This window comes from Mus musculus, chromosome X (assembly GCF_000001635.26).
Source record: "Mus musculus strain C57BL/6J chromosome X, GRCm38.p6 C57BL/6J".
NCBI classification, from domain to species: domain Eukaryota; kingdom Metazoa; phylum Chordata; class Mammalia; order Rodentia; family Muridae; genus Mus; species Mus musculus.
In genome coordinates, this window is record NC_000086.7 from 55,545,319 (window position 1) to 55,572,840 (window position 27,522).

At 37.7% G+C, this 27,522-nt stretch overlaps 1 protein-coding gene across 1 annotated transcript; it reads left to right on the forward strand.

The window, feature by feature from the left end:
• The first annotated feature begins 6,277 nt into the window (after positions 1 to 6,277).
• Gm16404 (predicted gene 16404) lies at positions 6,278 to 23,139 on the forward strand. The gene is made up of 6 exons (NM_001220497.1): positions 6,278 to 6,334; positions 7,803 to 7,937; positions 13,766 to 13,891; positions 14,202 to 14,265; positions 20,030 to 20,129; positions 22,972 to 23,139. Exons 2-6 carry the CDS (start codon positions 7,829 to 7,831, stop codon positions 23,038 to 23,040), a joined length of 468 nt encoding a protein of 155 aa, NP_001207426.1. The 5' UTR covers positions 6,278 to 6,334; positions 7,803 to 7,828; the 3' UTR covers positions 23,041 to 23,139.
• The last annotated feature ends 4,383 nt before the right edge of the window (positions 23,140 to 27,522 follow it).

Below are 27,522 nucleotides of genomic sequence, written 5' to 3' on the forward strand. Positions count from 1 at the left end.
GTCCTAAACCCTCAATTTCTTTTAATGAGTAAAGGTTCTTCCTCGAGGGGACTCCTTCCCCTACTTTTTTCTCTTCTCCCCTTTATCTTTCCTCATCTTTCTCTCTCCATTCTCCTTTTTCTCTTCCAGGGGGTCCTTACTCTTTTCTCTTTCTTCCTCGGATCCAGAATCCTTGGAAGTGTCTTGTTTCTTAAGTATACCTTTTTTTTTCTTTGAGCTCCCAATCTTTTACCCCACTTTGTTTCTGACGTGCTGTCTTGAACCTCCTCCAGCACTCCCTGTCCTGCTTTCACTATAAGGAAAAGGATAAGTGCTGCAAAATCAATTGCAAAGGCTTCCATTGCCCCTTCTAATTATAGAGAAAGACCAGAACCAAACATGCCACTCAGAACCTTAAAAAAAAAAAAAACAACCTGACTGCAGTTCTGAAACCTCCCCGCAAAAGGAGGGCCTCCTCAGTGCTGGCGAGAGTAAGGCAGTTCCGGGTTTTGTCACGAATTCTCACTCGGGCTATTGTCTCATCAGCAAGAACACACACGTGAGAAAACGGATCCTACTGCAGCAAATTTATTGCACCACTTTCAACATGAAGAGGAAGACCCCAAGCACCAAAAAGGCGCTGCTTATATACACCTTAGTGTGGCGTGTCCACACCTGATTGGCTGCTATCCCAGAACCTCATCACCATGCCCCGGGATGGGCCATGACTTGGCATGAAAACATTCTCCCACATGCACACATTGCTTGTTTACCAATTAGGCCATGCAGGCACAGCAGAAACTGCTTCCCACAAGTTGATATCTATAGAATATTTTATCCTAAAACAAAAGGATATCCCTTCTTTTCAGCACTTCATGAGGCCTTCTCCAAATTTGACCATAAAATCATTCACAAACATGCCTCAACAGATATAAAAATATTGAAAAAATCCCATGCATCCTATTAGATCACCACAGACTAAGGCTAATCTTCAATAACAGTATAAATAATAGAAACCCCACATACATGTGGAACTTGAACAACAACAACCTACTCAATGATAACTAGGTCAAGGAAGAAATAAAGAAAAAAAAATTAAAGACTTTTTAGCGTTCAATGAAAATGAAGCCACAACATATCCAAACTTATGGGACACAATGAAAGCAGTGTTAAGAGGAGAACTCACAGCTTTGAATGCTTCTAAAAAGAAACTGGAGAGAGGATACAGGAGCAGCTTGACAGCATAACTAAAAGCTCTAGAACAAAAGGAAGCAAATTCACTCAAGAGGTGTAGAAGGCAGGAAATAATCAAACTCATGGCTGAATTCAACCAAGTGGAAACAAAAAGATGTATACAAAGAATCAACCAAACTTGGAGTTGGCGGTTTGAGAAAATAAACAAGATAGATAAACTCTTAGCCAGACAAACTACTGGGCACCAGGACAGTATCCAAATTAACAAAAACAAAAATGAAAAGGGAGATATACCAACAGAATCTTAGGCAATCCAAAAAATCATCAGATCCTACTACATGAGCCTATACTCAACAAAACTGGAAAATCTGGATGAATTGGATAATTATCTAGACAGCTATCAGGTACCAAATTAAATTCAGGACTAGATAAACCCTGTAAATATTCCCATAACCCCTTAAGAGATAGAAGCAGTCATTAATAGTCTTCCAAACAAAAACAGCTCAGAATCTGATGGGTTTAGTACAGAATTCTATGAGATCTTCTGATGGAAGCTGGCCTGCGACTCACAATTAAAGAGGTACACCTGGGAGGCAAGCCAGGGCTGAAAAGAGAGGGGAAACTAGCCCGTCAAGAGAAAGAATGGAGCTCAGTCAATTTCCTGATCAAAGCTCAAATGTTTAATGGCAAATGTGCTTATAAAGTGGGAGGGGTGAGTCCCATTCCTGCCAATACATCTTTGGAGCCTGGAACAAGCTGCAGGTGATGAGTTGCAGGATAGGGTGTCTTCTCTAGAATAGTTCAGTTTTCTCACAGTAGGTAGCAGTATCATGAAGGGGAAGAGCTTCAGTGGCTGAACAATACAGTGAACTAGGGAGGATAGCTCCACCCTAGGTAATATCCTTGGTGGCAGCAAGGTCAAGTTCTGACTCAGCCTCCTATAGGCTAGGGAGGTTACAATCTTCAAAGAATGTGGGGAGCCGCACTCACATTTGCCATTACAAGATGGCGCTGACAGCTGTGTTCTAAGTAGTAAATAATCTGCACATGTGCAGGGGCAGTTTTCCCGCCATGTGCTCTGCCTTTCTCGTGATGACAATTGGGCCGATGGGCTGCAGCCAATCAGGGAGTGACACGTCCTAGGCAGAGGATAATTCTCCTTAAAAGGGACGGGGTTCTGGCACTCCCTCTCTTCGTCTCTTTCTCTTCGTCTTTTCCTCTGCTCTCTTCCTCTGCTCTCTGCCCCTCTCTCTGCGTCTCTCTGCGTCTCTCTCTCTCTTCCTCTCTGCCTCTTTCTGCCGCACTCTTCCTCTCTTGCTCCTGAGTAAGCAATAAAGCTTTGCCACAGAAGATTCTGGCTTGTTGATTCTTTCCTGGCAGGTCGCGAACTCGCGTAAGAAAAGAAGACCTAGTACCAATACTCTTCAAAATATTGTGAGAAATCAAAAGACAAAGAACATTATTCAATTTGTTGTATGAAGCCAGAATTACAATTATACTCAAACCATACAAAGACCTATTGAAGAAAGGCAACTTCAGACCAATTTCCCTTATGAATATCGATGCAAAAATACTCACTAAAATTCTTGCAAACTGAATCCAAGAATACAACTAAAATATCATCCATCATGATTAAGTAGGCTTCATCCCTGTGATGCAGGGATGGTTTAATATATGGAAATCCATCAACTTAACTTACTATAGAAACAAACTAAAGACAAAAACCACATGATCATCTCCTTAGATGAAGACAAACATTTGAAAAAAAAAACTACACACATTCATTTTAAAAGTCGAGGAAAGATCAGGGATTCAAGGCCCAAACCTAAACATAATAAAAGCAAGGGACAGCAGAGGGAGAGCCAGCATCAAACTAAATGGTGAGAAACTCGAAGCAATCCCACTAAAATCAGGGTCTAGACAAGGCTGCCCACTTTCTCCCTACCTATTCAATATAGTACTTGAATTCCTAGCCAGAGCAATTCGACAACAAAAGGAGATCAAGGGGATACAAATTGGAAAAGATGAAGTCAAAATATCACTATTTGCAGATGATATGATAATATATATAAGTGACCCTAAAAATTTCACCAAAGAACTTCTAATCCTGATAAACAGCTTCAGTGAAGGATCTGTATATAAAATTAACTCAAACATATCAGTGGCCTTTCTCTACAAAAAGGATAAACAGGATAAGAAAGAAATTAGGGAAACAACACCCTTCAAAATAGTCAAAAATAATAAATACCTAAGTGAGATTCTAAGGAAGTGAAAAATCTGTATGACAAAAACTTCTAGTCTCTGAAGAAAAAAAAATGAAGAACTCAGAAGATGTAAAGATCTCCCATGCGCATGGATTGGCAGGATTAGTATAATAAAAATGTATATTTGCCGAAAGCAATCTACAGATGCAATGTAATGCCTATCAAAATTCCAATTCGATATTTCAATGAGTTACAAAAGGCAATTTGAAAATTCATCTGGAATACCAAAGAAATAGTAAGATAGCAAAAACTATTCCAACAATAAAAGGACCTCTGGTGGAATCCCCATAGCTCACCTCGTGCTATACTACTGAACAATTGTGATAAAAACTGCATGGTACTGGTACAGCAACAGAAAGGTAGATCAATGGTATAGAATTGAAGACTCAGAAATGAACCCACGCACCTATGGTCACTTGATCTTTGACAAGGGAGCTAAAACCATGCAGTGGAAAAAAAACAGCATTTTCAACAAATGGTTCTTGCACAATTGGCAGTTATCATGTAGAAGAATGAGAACTGATCCATTCTTATCTCCTTGTACAAAGCTCAAGTCTAAATGGATCAATGACCTCCACATACAAGCAGAGACACTGAAATTTATAGAAGGTGAAAGTGTTGAAAAGCCTCAAAGATATGGGCAAAGGGGAAAACTTCCTTAACTGAAAAGCAATGGCTTGTGCTTAAGATCTAGAATCAAAAAATGGGACCAGATAAAATTGCAAAGCTTCTGTATGGCAAAAGATACTGTCAATAGGGAAAAAAAGGCCACCAACATATTGGGAAAGGATTTTTCCCAATCCTAAATCAGATCGTGGAACTAATATCCAATATAAACAAAAATCTCAAGAAGATGGACTCCAGAAATTCAAATAACCCATTAAAAATGTGGTACAGAACTAAAAAAGGATTCTCGACTGAGGAATACCAAAGGGCTGAAAAGCTCTTGAAAAAAGGTTCAACATCCTTCACCATGCACAAGTATTTTCATAGCAGCCTTATTTATAATGACCAGAACATGGAAAAAACCCAGATGCCCCTCAACAGAGGACCGGATATAGAAAATGTGGTACATTTGAACAATGGAGTACTACTCAGCTATTAAAACAATGGATTTATGAAGTTCTTAGGCAGATAGATGTATCTGGAAGATTTCACCCTGAGAGAGATCATCCAGTCACAAAGAAGTCACTTGAAATGAACTCACTGGTAAGTGGACATTAACCCAGAAATTTAGAATACCCAAGATATAATTTGCAAATCATAAGAAAATCAAGAAGGAAAATCAATATGTGGATACTTCATGCGTCCTTAGAATAGGGAACAAAATACCCATGGAAAGAGTTACAGAGATAAAGTTGGGAAATAAGGTGAAAGGATGGACCATCCAGAGACTACACCACCGAGGTATTCATCCCATAATTCGCCACCAAATACAGACACTACTGACCATGCCAGCATGATTTTGCTGAAAGGACCCTTATATAGCTATCTCATATGAAGAAATGCCAGTGCCTGTCAAATAAAAAGTGGATGCTCACAGTCAGCTATTGCATGGAACACAGGGCCCCCAATGGAGGAGCTAGAGAAAGCATCCAAGGAGCAGAAGGGTTCTGCAACCCTATAGGTGGAAAAACACTATGAACTAATCAGTACCATCAGAGCTTGTGTCTCTAGTTTTTTATGTAGCAGAAGATGGCCCAATCGGCCAACTATGGGAAGAGAGGCTCCTATGTTTGCAAACTTTATTTGCTGCAGTACAGGGAAATGCCAGGGACAAAAAGTGGGAGTGGATGGGTAGGGGAGCAGGACAGGATTAGGGGGAAGGTATAGGGGACTTTCAGGATCGCATTTGAAATGCAAATGAAGAAAATATCTAGTAGAAAATTCTGAAAAAAATAAACAAAGAACAAAGAAACAAAATTAAAAGGAATACGCCTCACAAGAAAGCTGGACAAGTTATGAAATAGGACAAAAGGGGTAAAAGAGAAATATGCAAATTAAAAAATATATCATTATGTGTGTTTGTTTGTGTATGTGTGTGTGTGTGTGTGTGTGTGTGTTGGGTTAACATAAATTTAAACACACCACATGTATGTCCTGTACCTGAAGAGGCCAGAGGAGTGCAAATAAGTGCAAAAAACAGTGGTTGGAAAAATGACTCAGCTGTTAAAAGCACCTGTTCTATGCAGGTGACCAGGCACAAAGCATCCACATAGTGGCTCACAATTTATGCACAGCTAAAGTTTCAGAAAATCAGTGCACACGTCCAGCCTCTGTAGGCAACAGAGTAATAAGTGAGAGAGGGGGCCTGCAGGGCCTAGCACACTCTTGTAATCAAGCTCAGTACCAGGAAGGTGGAGACAAGATGGTATCAGAATTATAGGGGATCTGGATGCTCCATTCTGATCTCTTAGGACAGAATATCCACGTGTGGTGTGCTTATGTACATGCCTTAAAAGTCCACACACATTAAATGTTATGAACATAAATAAATAGAAAACAAAATTGCATACAAGAGCCTCTACAGTTGAAATAAAGTAGTGCCATTTGCAGTGTTTCATATGTTTCACATTTGTTCAAGTTTGTTCAAGTTTTTCAAGTCTGTAAGGGCTTATACATGTAGAAATTGTCTTAAATCCAGTAGTAACTCATTCCCACCTCCTGAAAACTCCCTTGGAAGTGATTGTATCTGGTACTCCATGTACGCATGTGCAGGGTATATTCAGCCAATCAGCGCAGTCCCTGGGTGAGACCTATTTTCTCCAGCTGGCATCACAAAGGGTCCTCAGAATCCTCTGTCCGGGCATCATTGCTGACAACGGTTTTTTTTTTACCATTGAGGAGCTGAGCGTGGAAGGGTGCAGTTGTGAAGGTGTTCACCTCTGAGATAACCTGTAAGTGATAATCGGCTCTGGTCAGGGTTGTTGGACAGTTAATCAAGGTGTGACAGGGCATCTCAGGCCCAGGAGGCCACTCTGTGGGGAAAAGCCTCCTCATCGCCATTTCTATGGCTTCTGAGGGTAAAATGAAGGTGGACTACTGTACTCATGGCAGAGGATTGAACAGCCCAGGGCCTTAGAGAATTGTGAACCCTTGGAGGACACAATCTTGGGTCCCCGGGATAGGATCAGAGAGCTGGCAGCAGGACTGGCGGTCAGGGGAGCAGGCAGCCATTGGGTGAGGAGCCTTGGCACTTGTCCTGTGTGCTGTCCGAGAACCATTAGAAACACACTGAGGATTCCTCCCTCTTCGTTGTTTTCTCTATGGTGTGTTCCTTTGGTACAGACTGTATGGACATTGCAGACAGGGAAGTGGCATAGGAAGAATGAAAGTAAAGAAGAAGAGGAGACATTGAAAGAGTTTAATAAGTAATCTGGGATGGAATCAGACCAAAGATGCTCCTATCTCAATCGCCCATGTATTGGGATTAAAGACTTGGACCACCAAGTTCAGCTTTTTCTCTCAATTATAGTTCCGTAGGATGGGATCTTCCTTTGTAGCTCAGGCTGGCCTGGCTTGGGCTGGCTTTGAACTTGCAATCTATAAATGTTTGAAATCCTGGGCTTCCCCCAATCCCAAATTTCTCCAATATAAGAATTTTCTGTGTGGGTGGCGGTGGTGAGTGTTTGTTGTAGACTGAGCATTGGGGTTTCTTGACATGGATATATAGTTACCACGTTCATTATCTTTCTGCATAGTACTGTGAGTTTACTTTAATACTGAGATACACTGAGAAACAGAATTGGTGATGTATTGTTTAAAAAGAATCTTTGGGGGATAGTATCAAAATTCAGATGCCTCAAAGGTTACATGCAAACACGTTTTGCTCATTGTTTTGGTGGGAAGGGGAGGACTCACATATTAAAGGCTAGCCTGTTTTTGCCTTTTTAAAACTGAGAAATGGCAGATTGTTAACTTTGGTTCTAAAGGAGGTTTTTAAATAAGTAAGTTAAGTAAGTTAAAGAAGATTTTAAAACAAATTTGGGAGGGAGAAGGACATGATAAATGGGATACATGGAGGAAACAGAAAGGGGAAGCACACACACACACACACACATATATATATACATTCATACATATAAATATATATATAAATATATACACGAATATATATATATATATATATATCACCATATTGAATATATATACATATATATGTCACCATATGTAATATGTATACAAAATGCTCTGATAAAGACAAATTATTAAAAATATAACTGTTATAAAACAAAAGAAACAATCTTTCATTGAGCTAAGATAATTATTTGACCTTTTGACATTTTTAACTATTAAAATGATATTTTTGGATTCAGATAACTAATTTTTTTCTTTTTTCCTTTTTATTTTATTTTTTTAACTAAGAAGACATCTGAGTGCTTAAGAGAAAAATGGCTCTTAAGAAACTGTGGGCGATACCAAAGGACGGTTACTTATTACTTCTTGACTATGATGATGAAGAAGATGACATAAATTTTTTGGAGGAGGCTCATTCTGAAGGTCTAGTATATCCAGTGTTGGGCATTGTGTCCTGCAGTTATTTAGACTTTAAGTTAGTCATCTGAAATTAAAGAATTCTTTGCTAAGAGTTTTCATATACTTCCTTTCTAATTTTACCTATATCTATATATTCCTATACCTGAGTTTTAGCAGCACATATATGTACTCTTGGCGCTGTAGTCACAATATGTTTAGAAACAATATCTAGCTATGATTTTACCCCAGGAAAAGACCTGCTGTTTTTCCTATATGTTAGCAGAAAGGGTTTTTATTTTATAAAACTTGCAAATAAATTATTTCATTACTTTTTTCTATCATATATTTTCTTTATTTACATTTCAAATAGTGTTCCCTTTTCTATTTTCCCTTTGAAAATCCCCTCTCCTCTCCCCTCTCCCCCTGCTCTCCGCCATACCCACTCACACTTCCTGGCCTAGGCATTCCCTAATTCTGGGGCATAGTACATTTACAGGACCAAGGGTCTCTTTTCCCATTGATGACTGACTAGGCCATCCTCTCCTACATAGGCAAGTGGTGTGGTAAGTCCCACCATCTCCTTTATTTAATTGGAGCTTTATTCCCATGGAACTCTGGGGGTACTGGTCAGTTCATATTGTTGTTCCTCCTATGGGGCTGCAAATCCCTCATGTTCCTTGGGTACTTTCTCTAGGTCCATCATTGGGGACACTGTGCTCAGTCCAATGGATGTCTGTGATCATCCACTTCTGTATTTGTCAGGCACTGGCAGAGCCTCTCAGGAGACAGCTATATCAGTCTTCTGTCCACACGCTCTTGTTGGCATCTTCAATAGTGTCTGGCTTTGGTGGTGGTTTATGGGATTGATCCCCTAGTGAGCCAGTCTCTGGATTCCTTCAGTCTCAGCTCAAAACTTTGTCTCTGTAACTCCTGCCATTGGTATTTTCCCCATTTTAAGAAGGAAAAATATATCCATACTTTGGTCTTCTTTCTTCTTGAGTTTCATGGGTTTTGAAGATTGTATCTTGGTTATTCTGAGCTTCTGGGATAATATGCACATAGCAGTGAGTGCATATCATGTGTGTTCTTTTTGATTGGGTTATCTCACTTAGGAAGATATCATCCAGATGCATTCATTTGTCTAAGAATTTCATGAATTCATTATTTTTAATGGTTATGCAGTAATTCATTATGTAAATGTACCATATTTTCTGTATCCCTTCCTCTGAAGTGGGACATCTGGGTTCTTTTCAGCTACTTGCTATTATAAATAAGGCTGCTATGAACATACTAAAGCATGGGTCATTATAACAAGTTGGAAGATCTTCTGGAAATATGCCCAGGAGGATTATTGCTGAATCTTCCACTAGAACTCTGTCAGATTTTCTGAGGAAACACCAGACTGCTTTCCAGAGTGGTTGTAACAGCTTGCAATCCCACCAGCAATGGCAGAGTTTTCTTCTTTCACCACATTATCACCAGCATGTGCTGTCATCTGAGCTTTAGATCTTAGCAATTCTGACTCATGTGATGCGGAATCTCACGGTTATTTTGACTTACACTTCCCTGATAATTAAGTATGTTGAACATTTTTAGGTGTTTCTCAGCCATTCAGAATTCCTTAGTTGAGGATTCTTTGCTTAGTTCTGTCCCAAATTTTTAATAGGGTTATTTGATTTCCAGGAGTCCAGCTTCTTGACCTATATATATATATATATATATATTGGATATTAGTCCCCTATCTGATTTAGTATTGGTAAAGATTTTTCCCATCTATTGGTTGCTGTTTTGTCCTATTGTCAGTGTCCTTTGACTTACAGAAGCTTTGCAATTTTATAAGGTCAAATTTGTCTAATCTTAATCTTATAACACAATCCATTGCTGTTCTGCTGAGGAATTTCCCCCCTGTGCCCATATCTTCAAAGATCTTCCCCACTTACTCCTCTATAAGTTTCAGTGTCTCTGGTTTTATGTGGAGTTACTTGATCCACTTAGATTTGACCTTAGTACAAAGAGATAGAAATGGATCAATTCACATTATTCTACATGATAACCATCAGTTGTGCCAGCACCATTTGTTGAAAATGATGTTTTTTTTCCACTGGATGGTTTTAGCTCCCTTGTCAAAGTCAAGTGACCATAGGTGTGTGGGTTCATTTCTGTGTCTTTGATTCTATTCCATTGGTCTACTTGTCTGTTGCCATAAAAGTACCATCCAGTTTTTATCAAATTACTCTGTAGTACAACTTTAGGTCAGGCATGATGATTCCACAAGAGGTTCTTTTACTGTTGAGAATAGTTTTTGTTGTCCTAGGTGATTTTTTTTAATCCAGATGAGTTTGCAAATAGCTCTTTCTAACTCAGTTAAGAATTATGTTAGAATTTTGATGGGGATTGCATTGAATCTGTAGATTGCTTTCCACAAGATAGCCATTTTTACTACATCAATCCTGCCAATACCTGAGCATGGGAGATCTTTCCATCTTCTGAGGTTTTTGATTTCTTTCTTCAGAGACTTACAGTTTTTATCGTACAGATCTTTCACTTCCTCACTTAGAGTCACATCAAAATTTTTATATTATTTGTGACTATTGTGAATGGTGTTTCCCTTATTTCTTTTTCATCTTCTTTATCCTTTGAGTATAGAAAGGCCACTGATAAGTTTGAGTTAATTTTATATTCAGCTACTACACTGAAGTTGTGTATCAGATTTAGGATTTCTCTGGTGTAATTTTTATGGTCTCTGATACATGCTATCATATCTTCTGGATATAGTGATATTTTGACTACTTCCTTTCCAATTTGAATCCCCTTGATCTCCTTTTTGTTTTCGAATTTCTCTGGCTAGGACTTCAAGTACTATAGTGGATAAGTAAGCAGAAAGGGGGCAGCCTTGTTTAGTCCGTGATTTTTGTGGGATTGCTTCAAGTTTCTAACCATTTATTTTGATGTAGGCTACAGGTTTGCTCTCTATTGCTTTTATTATGTTTAGTTATGGGCCTTGACTTCCTGATCTTTCCTGGACTTCTATTATGAATGTGTGATGTATTTTGTCAAATGCTTTCTCATCATCTAATGAGCTGATCATGATTTTTTGTCTCAGAGTTTGTTTCTATTTTGGATAAAGTTGATGGATTTCCATATATTAAGCCACCCCTGCATCACAGGGATGAAGTGTACTTGATTATGATGGATGATCATTTTGATATATTCTTTGATTCGGTTTACAAAGCTTTTATTGAGTATTTTTGCATCAATATTCAGTCACTTACAATCACTTTAAAAATTCAGGCTGCAGCCCAGTGCTGAGTAGGTAGAAACAGCTAGCTGGCTAGCCAGGCTAGATACATTGGTGAGCTGAAGATTCAGAGAGACTCTGTCTCAAGATTTAAGTTGGGTCAGGCAGTGGTGGCACATGCATTTAATCCCAGCATTTGGGAGGCAGAATCAGGGGGGCAGGGGGATTTCTGAGTTTGAGGCCACTCTGGTCTACAGGGTGAGTTCCAGGACAACCAGGACTACACAGTGAAACCCTGTCTCAAAAAAACAAATATATATATATAATGTGTGTGTGGGTGTGTGTGTGTGTGTGTGTGTGTGTGTGTATGTAAGTTGGAATATGATTGAGAATACAGAGGATGTCCATTTCTAGACTCCATATGCAAACATATACTAAAATGTATACACATCATTTTTGCTCAATCTCTTTTTATGATTTACACAATCCATTAAAATTATGGTGTTTTTTTTCTTCTTTTTATGGAAATACACAATATTAGGAAAGTGTCATGTTTTTATAATGTCCACTGTATAGTAAAAATAAACACCTATCGAGAGAAATGATCCAGCATACCCTAAAACATGCACAAGACAGGGATGGAAAGATGGCTTAGAAATTAAGAGCACTTGTTGCTCTTGGAGAGAACAAAGGTTAATTCCTAGGACCCACATAATGGCGCACAACCATTTTTAATTCTAGAACCAGGGGATTTGGCATCCTGTTCTAGTTTCTATGAGCACAAAACATGCATGTTGAACAAATACAAACATGCACAATCGCGTTAGTTTAAAAATAAAACAAATCAGAATTGCACACAACAGCCCCTTCGACTGAAACATAGTAGGAGAGTCTTCTTTGGGGTTCATTTTATTTTACCTTTCAAGTCAGTATTGCAACATTTGAAAAAGGAAGGCTTCTGGGTAGCAGTGGCAGCTAAAATACTAGCTCTTTTTTTGCTAGTTCAATGACAGATGTCTGATAGAGCCTATATCACATTGAGTACGCATGTGCAAACACAGCCAATCAGCAAGGGTTATGTCTGAGATTGTTTTCCCACTGTCCAAACCCTGTATACTTTGTGGTGGCTACCAAGACTAGTTCTTGAGGAAGCATGGTAGGGAGAAGTCTCTGTGGAGGTAGTCAGTGACCTGTTGAAAGTTGGTTAATTATGCTTCAGCTGTGGGTCCAGGTGGGGTGAAGGTGTAGGGGCAGAGGTGTTACTTCAGGAGTAAGGAGAGGAGGTGAGCCTTACTGGACCCTGGATTATACCACTTCTGGGTTCACAATCGACTTTAACCACCTAGACCTCTGTGGAGAAAAACAGAGAACTTCGCTAAGGGCAGGAGTTTAAACAGACAGCACCTAGCAGAAAGCAGGAAGTCCAGGGATTTGGAGACCCTGAAAGTCTTTTTGGGGCCTGGGGATGTGAGGTGTGAGTAAACTGGAGGTCGATTAGTGGTGGAAACAGACTAGAACATTTTCTGTGTTGCTGCTGCTGCTGCCTGCCAGGAATTCATGAAAAACAAACTGAAGACCAGTCTTCATTTTCCTCTACCTGGTATTGAAAGGCAAGATTGCCGAAAATTGTATATATAGGCCCCAAACTGCCTGCAAAACCAGAGGCTCCTCTCAGCCTGAGAAGTTCTGGGTCTTCAGACATAATTCAGGCCAGGCTGTGTTTATTTATGCATTGTTTTGGTTTAGGGAAGTGAGCTCTAACTTTGTATCTGAGGAGTGTCAGAAACCTCATGTGCAGCTTGGACTTGCCTTGAAACTGAAGTCCTCAGCCTTACAAATGTACTGGGGCCTGAGGAAACATGCCTGCTTTATTTTTTTTTAATTTTATTTTCATTGTTGAAGATTGAAACCAGAGTTTCTTGCTGTAGCAGTAAAATATATGTCCAGCCAGGCAGAACTTTATAATTTACATTTGCTTTAGATTTGTATTGCAATGAAAAAGATTGAGGAGCTTGCTTGTGATAATAAGAACTATGATTTTATTTGGAGATTGAAATGCAGACAAAGTTGCTCAATTTTATCAAAAACCTGCAGGAATTGGACCAAAATACAGATCCTCCTATGGTTAGATATAAACCAAATTGAATTCACAGTTAAAGCCACCATAGCATATGTGTTTGTGTGTGTGTGTGTGTGTGTGTGTGTGTGTGTGAGAGAGAGAGAGAGAGAGAGAGAGAGAGAGAGAGAGAGAGAGAGAGTTTTTAAACTGAAAAATAACAAACTCTAGTCCTTTATAGTAAGGAAGCCCAAGATTCTTTATTCACCTTAAATAATGCTTTGTAAAAATATGTATATATTAAAGACAAGGTTAATAATGGCTATTTTTGAAGGCAACTGTTGTGTTCCATATTTAAATACTAAAGTCTTTTGGATTAAATAAGAGGGTAATAGAAATATGTTTTTATCTTTAAACCCTTCATGCAATTATGAAGTACTGTTTTTATAAAAATCATTCCTTAATGTTATTTTATATTTCAATTTTATTAGTTTAAATAATTTTTTTGGATTCAAATGGCTTGAGAAAATTTATTTATTCATTTTTATTTTAAATCAGAAAACGTAAGTTTCTCAGAGGAATGGCAGCGTTTTGCAAGTTCTGTAGAGACACCAATAGAAAACAGGAATTTGTTAAGTGGTGAACAGCAAGATGGGAATGCTTCAAAATTGGATCTTATGGAAGGTACCAGATATTTAATGTTGTGCATTGATGTTACACTTCCTTTTTTTCTCAGTTATTCTAATTAGGCTTGTAAAGGAGATCGAAAAGCTCATATTGTATCTCTTGTCTTTAAACACAACATATAAATAAAGAACTTAAAACATATTTTAGATGACAATTAGACATTACTTCATTTTGTTTAAGTTCTAGACAAATAATAGATCTGTTTGAAACCTAATGTTGGCACTATGCCTGAATGATCACAAAGTATTTCATTAAAATTTGCAAAATAAAATAATTGTTTTAATATCATGTTTTATTATCAACCCAGTACAGAATCCAGTAACTCATGATGATGAGAATGAAATTCCTGAAGAAATAGTTGGAGATACACGGTAATATGTTCAAACTTATTATTTCCTTCTTAGTGTAAGTACTTCTAGAAAATTTTAATTGATTGTATAGCAAGAAATCTGTATTAATAATTGGAATGTGATGTATATTACAAACAATGTTTCTGTAAGATTAATCTGTAATTTGAGTGGTTTTCTTGGAGGGTGTAGTGCTGTGGGTCAAATTCTCATCATCCTGCTTGTAGGACAAAAGCTGAGCCATCAAACTGTATCCCCATCATCCTTAATTTTTAGAACTTGAATTACTTCACAGATATCCAGTACAAAATATTCTGGGAAAATTTGAAGGTACATTTTAGATATATAATTTGTTTAAAACTATATAGTATTAACATAATTTACATATTAGGAAATATTAGTTAATATACTATATTATATCTTAATGAGTTATTCCTATTTTTTGTAATTATTTTTATTTTAATTCATTTTTATTTTTATTAGATATTGCTTTAGATTTGTATTGCAATGAAAAAGATTGAGGAGCTTGCTTGTGATAATAAGAACTATGATTTTATTTGGAGATTGAAATGCAGACAAAGTTGCTCAATTTTATCAAAAACCTGCAGGAATCGGACCAAAATGCAGATCCTCCTATGATTAGATATAAACCAAATTGAAGTCACAGTTAAAGCCACCATAGCATTTGTGTTTGTGTGTGTGTGTGTGTGTGTGTGTGTGTGTGTGTATCTTTATTTGCATTTCAAGTAATAGCCCTTTCTTGGTTTCACCCCAGAAACTCCCTATTCCATTACACATCTGTGCTTCTATGAGGATTTTTCCCACCCACACACTCCCACCTCCCCACACTCGTATTTGCCTACACTGGGACATCAAACCTTCACAGGACCAAGGACCTCTCCTCACACTGATGTCTGACTAGGCCATCCTCTGCTATATATGCAGCTGGAGCCATGGGACCCCATCTTTGGTTGGTAGCTTAGTCCCTGGGTGCTCTGGGGGTGGTCTGGTTCTTTCATATTGTTGTTCTTCCTATAAGATTACAAACCCCTTCAGCTCCTTCAGTCCTTCCTCTAACTGTTCCACTGGGGACCCTATGATTGGTCTGATGGATGGCTATGAGCATCAGCCTCTTTTCTCTGAAAGAGCCTCTCAGGAGATAACATTATTAGGCTCCTGTCAGCAAGTACTTGTTGGCATCCACAATCGTGACTGGGTTTGTTGTCTGTCTGTGTATGGAATGGATCTACATGTTAGGCGGATTCTACATGGTCATTCCTTCAGTCTCTGCTCTGTATTTTGTCTCCATATTTCCTCCCAGGAGTATATAGTTCCCCATTCTAAGAAGGACTGAAACACCCACACTTTATTTTTCCTTCTTCCTGAGCTTCATGTTCTGTTAATTACATTTTGGGTATTCTGAGCATTTAGGCTAATATCCACTTATCAGTGAGTGCATGCCATGTTTGTTCTTTTGGGATTGGGTTACTTCACACAGGATGATATATTTTAGATCCATCCATTTGCCTGTGAATTTCATGAAGTCATTGTCTCTGTACCATTATCATACATTTTTCTCACTATTTCTCTATAATACAGCTCGAGGTCAGGGATGGTTCCGCCTGAACTTCTTTTAGAGTTGAGAATATTTTTTATATCCTGGAATTTTGTTATTCCAAATGATTTTGTAAATTCCTCTTTATATCTCTATGAAGCATTTAGATTGAATTTTGATGGAGATTGCATTGAATCTATAGATTGCTTTTGGCAAGATGAGCATTTTTACTGAATTAATTGTGCCAATCTATGATCATGGGAGATCTTTACATCTTCTGAGATTTTCAATTTCTATTTTCAGAGACATGAAGTTCTTGTCATACAGATCTTTCACTTGCTTGGTTCGAGTCACACCAAGGTTTTATAGTTTGTGACTATTGTGAAGGGTGTTGTTTCCATAAATTCTTTGTCAGCCTGTTTATCCTTTGATTAGAGGAAAGCTACTGATTTGTTTGAATTAATTTTATATCTAGCCACTTTGCTGAATTTCTTACTGCTTTTAACAGTCTATCTTTCTTTATTGCATTTGTTGTTCTGATTATTATGTTTGGGGAATAATTTCTTTTCTGGTCCTGTTTATTTGGACTTCTAATATGTTCATGTGCATCACTTTCTTTAGATTTGGGAAGTTTTCTTCTATAATTTTGTTGAAGATATTTGCTGGCCCTTTGACTTGTGAATCTTCTCTCTCGTCTATACCTATTTTCCTTAGGATTTGTCTTCTCATTTTGTCCTGGATTTCCTTGATGTTTTGGGTTAGGAGATGTTTGCATTTTCCATTTTCTTTGACGGTTGTGTCAATGTTTTCTATGGTATCTTCTGTACCTGAGATTCTCTATTCTATCTCTTGTATTCTGTTAAAGATGCTTGCATCTATTTCTGCTAAGTTTTTTTTTCTTTCTTTCTCCAGTTTCATCTCTTTGTGATTTTTTTATTACCTCTATTTCCATTTTTAGATACTAAATGGATTTTGTTCTATTCCTTCACTCTTTTATAGTGTTTTCCTTCATTCTTTAAGGGACTTTTGTGTTTACTCTTTAAGGGCTTCTAGCTGTTTACCTGTGTTCCCTGTATTTCTTTAAGGGAACTATTTTTGTTCTTAAAGAACTCTATCATCATTTTGAGATGTGATTTTGAATCTGAATCTTTCTTTTCCAATATGTTGGGCTATCCAGGACTTGCTGTGGTGGCCAAACTGTGTTCTGATCATGCCAACTAGTCTTGGTTTCTATTGCTTATATTCTTGTGCTTACCTCTCACCATCTCATTTTCTTTGGTACTACTTTCCCTTGCAGTCTCTGACTGGAGCTTCTCCCTCCTGTAACCCTGGTTGTGACAGAACTCATCAGAGTCCAGCTGTCTCTGGGATCCAGGGATCCTGGGATCCTGATATGCTGGGTATGTCTAAGCTCGTGGAAGTCAAGCTGCCTCTTGGATCCTCAAACCCTGGTATAACCAATCTCCTGAGATCCTGTGTCAGAGCTCCGGGGAGTTAAGATTTTTCTTGGTGTCGCAAGATTTGGTGGGGTGCCAGGTCACTAGTTTTTTCTGGACACAGATGCAAGCTGCAAGGAACCCATGCCTCTGTCTGGGAGGGTGTTTTTCTTTCCCTGGTTTATGTGGGGGGTGTCAGATACACAGGGTGTTGGGAAAGATGTCGTGCCCTCAGCTGTGATCTTCTGTCAGAACTCGAGTTTCCCTTGGTTTGTCTGATCTCCATGGAGTCAAGCTTCCTCTGTGATCCTGTGATCTTGGGCATTTCAGATACCCGAGAGTTGAGCTCCTTCTGGGTGTTTTAAGAGTGGGTACAAAGGCAGTACCCCAGGTCTGATCCAGGTATAGATTCAGACCAGAAGGGAACCATGCCACTGCCAAGGCAAGAATGCCTGTGTCCCTGGATCCTTTGGGACTGAGTTACTCCAGATGTTGGGGATGCATCTGGCAAGGCAGGAGTTCCTGTGTCCCTGGATCCTTGGGGACTCAGTTACTCCTGATGTTAAAGCCATTCTTGTGATCTTGGGAGTGCTAGAGCACCTGGGAGGTGAGTTTCCTGTTGGTATTGTGAGACTAGGTGCAGAGTCAGCACACAAGGTCTACCCATGACACAGACTCTTGCAAATATTTTTGATTTAGCCCCATGGACTTAGTTTTTCCTATGGTGCAGAGGTGAAAATGGTGCTTTTTGAAGAGGTGTGACATTAATGAAACTTCATTTTTATTTTATTTTTTTGCATGTTTGTGACTGTGGTACATGTATACATATGTGGAGGGCAGAGGAGATTGTTGGCTGTTGCTCTATTACTTTCTACCTTATTCCCTTAAGACATGCTCTGTCACTGAACATGCAGCTAGACAAGCAGCCAGCAAGTCCTAGGAATTCTCACTCTGCCTACCACAGTGCTGCTATTGTAAAAGCAACCATCAATGGTGGCTTTTGTAGATGGGTAGTAGATTCAAACTTGTGAACCTCCTCCTTTCAGAATAAACCCTCTTAACTACTGAGGCATCTTTGTAACTGCTTTAAAGGGATTTTTAGAGGAACAAAAATGATGTAAACATTTTTACTGTTCCATGTATTCAAAGCTAAGTGATATGTATACAAATTCTCTACATGCAACAGTTTTTATGTGACCCAGTGTTAATTTTATATTAAGTCAGTTTCTTTTCTAGGACTCCTCTGTGCTTCTTTCTTTATATGGCACAGTGCAAAAAAGATTTCTTTAATGGAACCCTTATTCCTTTTTTTTTTTTAATTTTATTTTATGGGTATGTTTGTTTTGCTTGCATGTGTGTATGCTCACAGCTTGTATGTCTGGTAACTGAGGAGACCAGATGAAGGCGTTGAATCCCCTGGAACTGGAGTTATAGGTTGTGAGCAAACTTAGAGGTGCTGGGAATCAAATCTCAGATCTATGGAAGGGAACCAGTGCTCTTAACTGATGAACCAGCTCTCCAATCCCCTCACTGCTCTTTTGGTTTTGTTTTTGGTTTTTTTTTTTTTTTTTTTTGTCTTGTTTTTGTTTTTTTTAATTAATTACATAACTGAAAGTAAAGACAACTTTACTAACCAGTGAGAGATTGATACTCAGATCTCAAAGAATCTGTTTTAAATTATATATTTTTGAATGTTACATGAGCTTTCTTAGAAGACAATAATTTGTCTTTGAGATATGGTCTCACCATGTAGTTCAAGCTGGCCTGAATTTTGCCATGTAACCTAGGTTGTCCTATACACTGGACATATCCTGCTTAAGATTCCTAAACTAGGATCATAGACCCAAAACGTCTTCCATGACTTAGGAAACAATGTTCTTAATACCTATTTTTTAGACTTATTTATGTGTATTAGTGTTCTGCTTGCAGGCATATATGTGCAGCACATATATGCCTGTTTCCCATAGATATCAGATGATTATTTCAGATACCTTGGACCTGGAGTCACATAAAGAGAAAACACATGGAAACTTATATCAAAGATTCTTTCAAAGGAAGCAACCAGAAGTTAGAACAACTTTGGCAAATGAACAAAAGGGAGAGGTAGAGTTGTTAGTTTTGTAGGGTCACACTTGTATAGTTTTAAAAATTATATGTGGCTGAAGTTTAAAAAAAAGTCATGTCTGAGCCTTTAGTAAAAATGTGTGACTTTGATTTTGTCTAAGCAGTTAACCTTATAACTTCATGCCTTCAAGGGAACTAAATCTAACTCTTAGAAGTCTGTGAAAATTATTATTTTCTACTTTAAGTAGCTGTTAATGAGATTTTAAATTTTGATTAACAATCATTGTGGAAACAAAGAAATCTTGCACAAAATCTTAGAAATGTAATTTCTGGTTTATTATGTTTAACAATATGGAAAAGGATCAATTACATATGCAGACAATTGGTATATTTTAATTGACTTATGTTTTGCACAAATTCTTAACTGAATCAATATAGGAAAATAAATTAGACCTTATATTTGGTAGAAAATAATGAAAAAATACTTTGAAATACAGTCAATTTTCTAAAATAAGATATATATGTATTAGAACGTATTTAATTTTGAAAAGCTAGAAAATAAAATAAGACTTCTCTGATAATCTTTTAGGGAAAATTCTATGCTGATTTCCCATTAGATAACTTTATACTGCTTTTTTTCTTTTTTACTATGAAATGGTCAATTTAATTTGTTTTAAATGTTCTTTTTCATATTGGTTTGAAATATGATTGATATCATTACTTTGCTTTACAGGGAGATGATCAACAACAAGTCGTGTGAGCAGTATAAAACTACATTTCAGAAGTTTGATATGGATGTCCAGAATTTCAATGAACAGCAAGAAAAATCAGTGGTTTGTATCATAACTACCTTTATAATTAACCTAGTATAACTATGTATCATGTAGGAATAGAGAAACTAGCCTTGTGTTGGGCACACAAAACATAATCAAGTTTCATTATCTATCCTTGGCTCTGTTCTAGTCCTACTGAGTTGTAAACCAGAGAGATATGGTCACATACTATATAAATGAAAACCACTAGGCACTTTATGGTAGACCAGATCTTAAATTTTCAAGAGGCAGACATTTGCTGAAGGATGAAGAGAGGATTACCAGTTTCTACAAAAGGAAGCAAAATATGTCAGCCTCAGGTACAGTCGAAAAGAGAGAGAAAGCTTGCTTACTGGTGTCATCTGGACTCTGTTATTAATATTAGAAAACCAAATCAAACTGGAAAATCAGTTCTTACATTCCTAAACTTAGTACAAATTTACTAACAACAGTGCATGGAAACAACGTTTCTCAACACCCCTGGCAGAATATTCCTGTGAAAGAATATCACTAACTATTTTAAATCATCTCTCCATTAATGTACCAATTACTGTAGTCATCACATGGTTTCCAAGTAAGATCTGAGATGATGACCATAGTAACTAAATTTTATTTGATTGGTTAATAGTTTGGGAAGTATTCAATTTGAAATGAACAGGAGATCCATTCCTGCCTGAAAAGCCAATGAGGAAGCCGACATTATGAGTCAGTTCAGGAAAGAGATAGTGAAAAAAGATAGAAAATAAATAAATACTCCAATTGAAGGCAATTTTTAAACCTTGAACTCTGGATAAAATTTCATGGGGTGTGCTCATCTGTGTAAATGAGGAGTCTAAAGACAGACCCCCACAGTATTTCAATACTTGTAATTCTGCATGGTGGGGAGGTGAGAGGGAACTAGTAAAGGAACATAATAATTGGTAGAAAGAAAACTACAATGAGTGAAAGAAAACTTTTAAGGAAGAAAAGATCAGTAACTGTGTCATATGCTACTAATAGGCAAAATAAGATAAATTTGCAGGGCTGGAAGATGGTATAGTTGGTAATCTTTTTCACTGTAGGCATGGAGACCCGAGCTTATATTCCCTGCATAGGCATGAACACACAAACCACCACCACTACCAGCAACAACAACAAATTAGCAAAACTAAAAACAAATTACCACAAAAATGAAAGTTCATTGGGTGGTGAGTATTTCATAACCACCAAACTCAGATTTAGTTCAGAGATAAGAAGATTCCCAGAGCTTCATAGCCACCAGGTGTAGCCTAATGGATGAGCTTTAGTTTCAATGAGACACTTTCTCCCAACAGTGGGGTTCAACCAAAGAAGACACCCAATTTTAATCCTTTGTCTCATTATATCTAAATGTGCAGGTTTTTTAAGATAAACTTCACAAAATGGAGGTCATTGTACTTAATCAGGATGATTTGAGTGGAAATGTGAGGTACAAAACTGATCACAGTGAATAAAGGAAAAAAAAAAAAAGGAATGTAGTAGCCCAGGGAGAAAAAGTGTAAAGGGCTTGTCTTAAGTTTTTAAAAAATACAAATTACCATGGTTGTGTGCTAACAGAAAGAGTACAAAGAGAAATTTGTATTAGTACTTCGCTGTATTACTGAGATTGGAACTTAGAGAAAACCATTCTACCACCAAACTTTGTCCACAGACATTTTTTAGGCTTTATTTTGAGGAAGGGTATCTTTAATTGACCAAGACTGTTCATGATCTTGTGATCATTCTAACTCAAACTTTATAAAAGTTAGTTGTATAGGCATTACACTGACAGCAAGCAAGAGTCATATATTTAAAATAACAGTTACAATTGCTGAAATTCTTGAGAATAGTTGAGACAAATGAAGACATTGGACTTAGTAAAGAATAAGTATAAGGCATCCTTAAGAAAGGAAGAGAAAGTAGAAGACATGGCACATACAACTTAGGTGGAGGGTAGATACAGAGATGAGGTAGTGAACCACCTCCTGGGATTGCTTCTGCTATTAATTAAAAGGAGGCCATCTTATGGTAAAAGCATTAACATTACCTAGAGTTAAACTTTCTGGGCTAGGATTTTACCAAGTTCATGTTTACATCGTGCATGCCTAGAAACATAAGAACTTGGGAGGCAAAGGCCAATATGTGTAGCATGGCAAACACATTCTTATAAAAATAAAAAAAAAATGTTACCCCACAATTTGTAGTATAAATTCATTTAATGTTACTGTAAAAAATATAAGTATATTTATTCATAATATTTGTTAAAGTGTTAAATCAGATGGAAAACTATTCCTTTTAAGTTTCATATGGAATTATTTTTGCTCATGTAACATTTTAGTATTGGAGATACATTAAATGGCTGACTGTTAGTCTAGCGTTCATGCTGCATGGCAGTAACAACAAAATTAACAGAATTGTTATAGTAATGTTTTCTTTTTACATTTGGAGAACAATTATCAAAAAGAAGAACAAGCATTAAAACTGTCCAAATGTAGTCAGAGCCAATCCTTGGAAGCAATTAAAGACATGCATTAGAGGTACTTGAAGGTATTTTGCTCATGGTCCATAAAATGTCCTTAGGAAACTAAATATGTTTTGGGAATCATAAAGTTTAACTACTTACTATTTTCAATTGTTTCTGTCTGAAGTGACTTATATTATATGTAACATCCTTATGGCTTTGTAGGAATTATTCAAGACCTGAAATCATCAATTGGGAATTTGACCTCAGATGTACCTTATAGTTTATTAACACTATAATTATCCTGCTTAACTAAACATAGCACGTCTAGACATCATTTGCACAGAATCTTTCATATTTGTATCCTTGGGAGCTTGTTTAGTAAGAAGTGCTTTTCTTTTTTAGGGTTTGATGAACTTGGAGACCAACAACTCCGATATGCTTTTTGATGTAGATGGTGAATTGAGAAAATGAATGTCTGTGTTTAAAAGAGACATCATGAAGCATACACGGAAGTACTCTTCTACATTCCCTTCTTGAGACTAATGAAGCATGCAAATTTTTCACTTGATGGTACATTTCTAAGCAAATAAAAAATTCGCTAACTTTTTGTCTCTTATGAAACAGAGTTTGAAAGGCTCTTTAATCCTTTTATTTCTGATGATTCTAAGAAGGAAGTTAAACCCTACTGATGTGAGTATACAGATAAGTAGGTGGTATACATTTAGAGACATAATAGAACTCCATTACTTTTAAACATCTTTAATTGTTTTTTCTTTAAGGTTAAGATATTTTTATATTAACTTCTAAACAAAATCTATATAAATGAGCGAGTGGCAAATAGTCCTTTTGTACCGAACTTCCACACACTAATGTAGTGAATTATTTAAAATTTATTCTTTAATCTTTTTTTAAAAGTTCAGACTTTATCCCCTCTCTTGTCCACCCTCTGACTGTTCCACATCCCATACCTCCCCCCCCCCCCACACCCATCTCCAAGAGGATGTCCCCACCATCCTACCCTACTCCACCAGACATCCCTTCTCCCTGTAGCCTTAAGTCTCTTGAGGGTTAAATTCACCTTCTCTGACTGAGTCCAGACCCGGCAGACCTCTGCTGTATATGTGGTGGGGGGCTTCATGTTATCTGGTATACGCTACCTGGTTGGTGGTTCAGTGTCTGAGAGATCCTGGAAGGTCCAGGTTAGTCGAGACTGCTGGTCTTTCTACATGTTCTCCCTCTTCCTCTGCTTCTTCCAGCTTTTCCCTAATTCAACCACAGGAGTTCCCAGATTCTGTCCATTGGTTGCATGTAAATTTCTGCATCTGACTCTTTCACCTGCTGGTTAGGTCTTTCAGAGGGCAGTCATGATTGTCTCATTTTTGTGAGCACAGCATAGCATCAGTAATAGCCTCTCTTTGAGCTGGATCCCAGTTTGGGCCTGTCACTGGATCTCCTTTTCCTCAGGCTTCTCTCCATTTTTGTCCCTGCTGTTCTTTCAGACAGTAACAATTATGAGTCAGAGCTTTTGACTGTGGGATGACCACCCCAACTTTACACTTGATGTCTTGTGTCTCCACTAGAGGAGGACTCTATAAGTTCCCTCTCCTCACTGCAGGACATTTCATCTAAGGTCCCTCCCTTTGAATCCTGAAATTCTCTCACCTCCCAGGTCTCTGGTACATTCTAGAAGGTTTTCTCACCTCCTACCTAACAAAGTTTCCTATTTCCATTCTTTTTGCTGGTCCTCAGTGATTCAGTCCTGCTCCCCACCCCCACAATACCTGATCATGTTCCTTTCTTCCTGTCCTTGTCCCCTTTTCCAACCAAGTGCCTCCTTCCCCCACCCTGTAGTGATTTTTTGAACCTTAACATTTCTAATTATTTTTATTCATAAAGATGGTTGAAACATTTTTTGATTCATTATCTTATTAGTTCCCGAAGGTACAAGATACAAATATCGAAGGCACATTGGTTTGGTTTTACTTCATTTATTTGATTTTTGAGATAGGCACATAGTATGTTTTGTATGTCTAAGAAGGTCTAGAATGTTTAGGTTCAGCATTCCATGTAGGTGCTATACAGGTATGTGACAACATACCTGGCTTACATTGTTCTTAAGAAAATAGTCCCAAAAAATCTCCTATAAACAATATAAAATTAAAACTGTCAGCTCTGAGAGATGAAAATATTTCCTGTTCACTTACAAAATTCATTGACAGAAAGTATATTTGTCTCTTGAAAGAAACTAAACTGCTAACTGTGAGGAAGGATAAAAGGACTGATTAGTCCCATCTCACTGTTCCAGGGCCAGCCCCTTCTCTCTTTTCCCATTGTTCTTGTTTCTGAGCTCTCTGTCTTTGTTCCCAGCTTCCCTTCTATCTGTTCTCTGTCCCACTTTTTCTGAACTAATAGCTTTGCTTCTGTCTGTGTGCCTCTATCCCTTCCCCAGTTCCTCACTCTTCTCCCCTCTCCCAATAAATCCATTTTATACCAAGTCTGTTGCATGGTGTAATTTCTCAGGGGCACACCTTTCATGAGCCCAACAAAGGTACTCCCTTGCTATGTTATATTACATAACACTAACACATTGAATGCAACTGAAAAAAAAAACCTATAAATAATTAGTTTGAGACATGGATTTTTGTATTCCCATGAAGTCATCAAAACATCATTTCATTGAGCTTGGCCTTCAGATAAATGACACCTAAACTTACATAATGATTAAGCAAGATTCACATGTGTCTTCATAAATAATCAAGAATGCCGTCTATTTTAATGCTCAGCAAACATACAGAAGTTTGATTTTAGGTTCATTCTTTTTTTGTTGTATTAGTATTTTATTTATTCAGGCAGATCCAACATATATATTATCCAACATAATCTTATGTGTATTGAAAATATACCATAATGCAAACACTCAAATACAAACAAACTGAGTCAATATATTTAGATTCATTCTTAAGTTGTTAATCTTCATTCCTCATTATTTCAAATATTCATTTATAGATAGAAAGAATTGAAATATTTGTTTTACCAAATATTCAGTATTTAAACTTTTCTTTTAAATCAATCATATTGTTTTTCTAAACTAATTTAAATGAATTAATCATTCCAGATAAGCTGTTGAGTGACTTCCTCTATTTATATCCATCTTATTTTGAGATAGTTGTTCTCATTGAACCTGGAGCCCTAGCATCTATCTCTCTTCACCCCTCCAGGGCTGGGTTATAGACAAGTGCTGGCACACTTAGCATTTACTGTGAGTGCAAGCACTTTACCCAGTTAGACAACTTCCTAGCCCCTATTCAACTATTTTTAAATTAACCTTGAACAGTTTTTATATCAAAGTAACACCCTACTTTGTGTGCTGAATTATGGACTTGTTTATCTCCTTGCAACAACATAGGTCTATCATTGCCCTTTGACACACATAAATCCACAACCTTGCTACAGTAGCTAGAGCATTGTTCGTTTAATCCAGCCATAACAAAAGCAGATGCAGCAGGAATAGCAGCTGCCCCAGGTCATCTCAGGAGCTCTTGCATTTATATCCTCTCAAGAGTCCCTAGAATTTCAAACATAAACTATCTGCAGCTGGAGACATTATGAAGCAGCCCCTTATCCCACACATGAGATTAAAACAAAACAAAAAAAGTACTCATATAAAATAACTGTTTTTTTTAAGCAAATTACTCACACATTCCTTCCTATAAGGAGGATGGAGGATCCTACAACTCAGAACTAAATAAAACGTGCAAGTTTTAGGAAGCTCAGAATGCTTTAAGGTTTCCTGGGCCATCCCAAAGACTGGGAAAGATTAAAAGAATTGCTGGGGTGAATAGATTATATCTTTGATATATCTGCCTGCTGGGTGATAAGGGAGCTGCTGGGGCCAAAGGTCACATGATTTAGCACTCATGATAGGGTTCCTTCTCTGTGATGCATCTGCATTTAGAGTCAGCCATGTTCCTGTAAAGACATGCCCCCCTACAAAAAAATCAAACAAACAAACAACAACAAAAACAACAACAAAAAGTCAACTCACTGTTTGACAAGGTAATATACTTTGGTAGAAATATATCTGTCACTGTTGCCCTATCAGGAGTAAATAGGCAGCTAACTGGACCTGTTCTAAAAGTGTCTATTAGCATTACTTTACCTTCTATGGACAGGATAAATAGCCACTACTTGCTAGGTTTAACCTGGCCCTGCTTTGTGGGCCCAGCCTGCTTATTCAGTTATCTACTGTATTTGTCTGACTCAGTTGGGCCAAGGAGTTACTTGGACCCTGCTTTATTTACCACATCCACTTTTCAAGTGTAACAAAATCACCTTCTCCATCTAACAACATGGGAGACAGTATGTATTGATACACAGTGCTCCCCAACAGTGGAATGACAGGAAGACCTAAGCTGTGCCCTAAGGCAGGGACAAATGATGAAAAAGATACTATTCTCTAACCTAGGAAAACCACTGTCTTAATAATTTCATATGTCTGTGCAACCATAGAAATATAGTCTCTGAGTGCGAATGAAGGCTAAATGATAACTGCATTTTTGACCATCGTTCAACTCTGCCAAGATGCACCCCTAAAGCCCCCCCCCCTTTTTTTTAACTGTTCCTACTGGGAGCACATCTTATGAACCACCTGGCAGGAAAAGTGCAAAAATGGTGCTCCTTCAAAAGGAGCCTGCTGAATCACACTGTCAACCAAGGACCTGGTATACTTTCTAATTTCAGTATCCCTAACTTAAGAAACCCCTGATACAAAACTGGCTGGCAGACTGTAAAGGGCATGAACATATGGACCGTGTTATATTTCAAGAGAGTTTCTATAATGCAATAAGCCACATCTAGGCCTCCCATTCTTTTTCTTAGGAAATAAAATTTAGCCCACTTCTCATAGCTGCCATAGCAAGAAATCTTTTTTTTGGTCCTGGTAGACACTAGAGC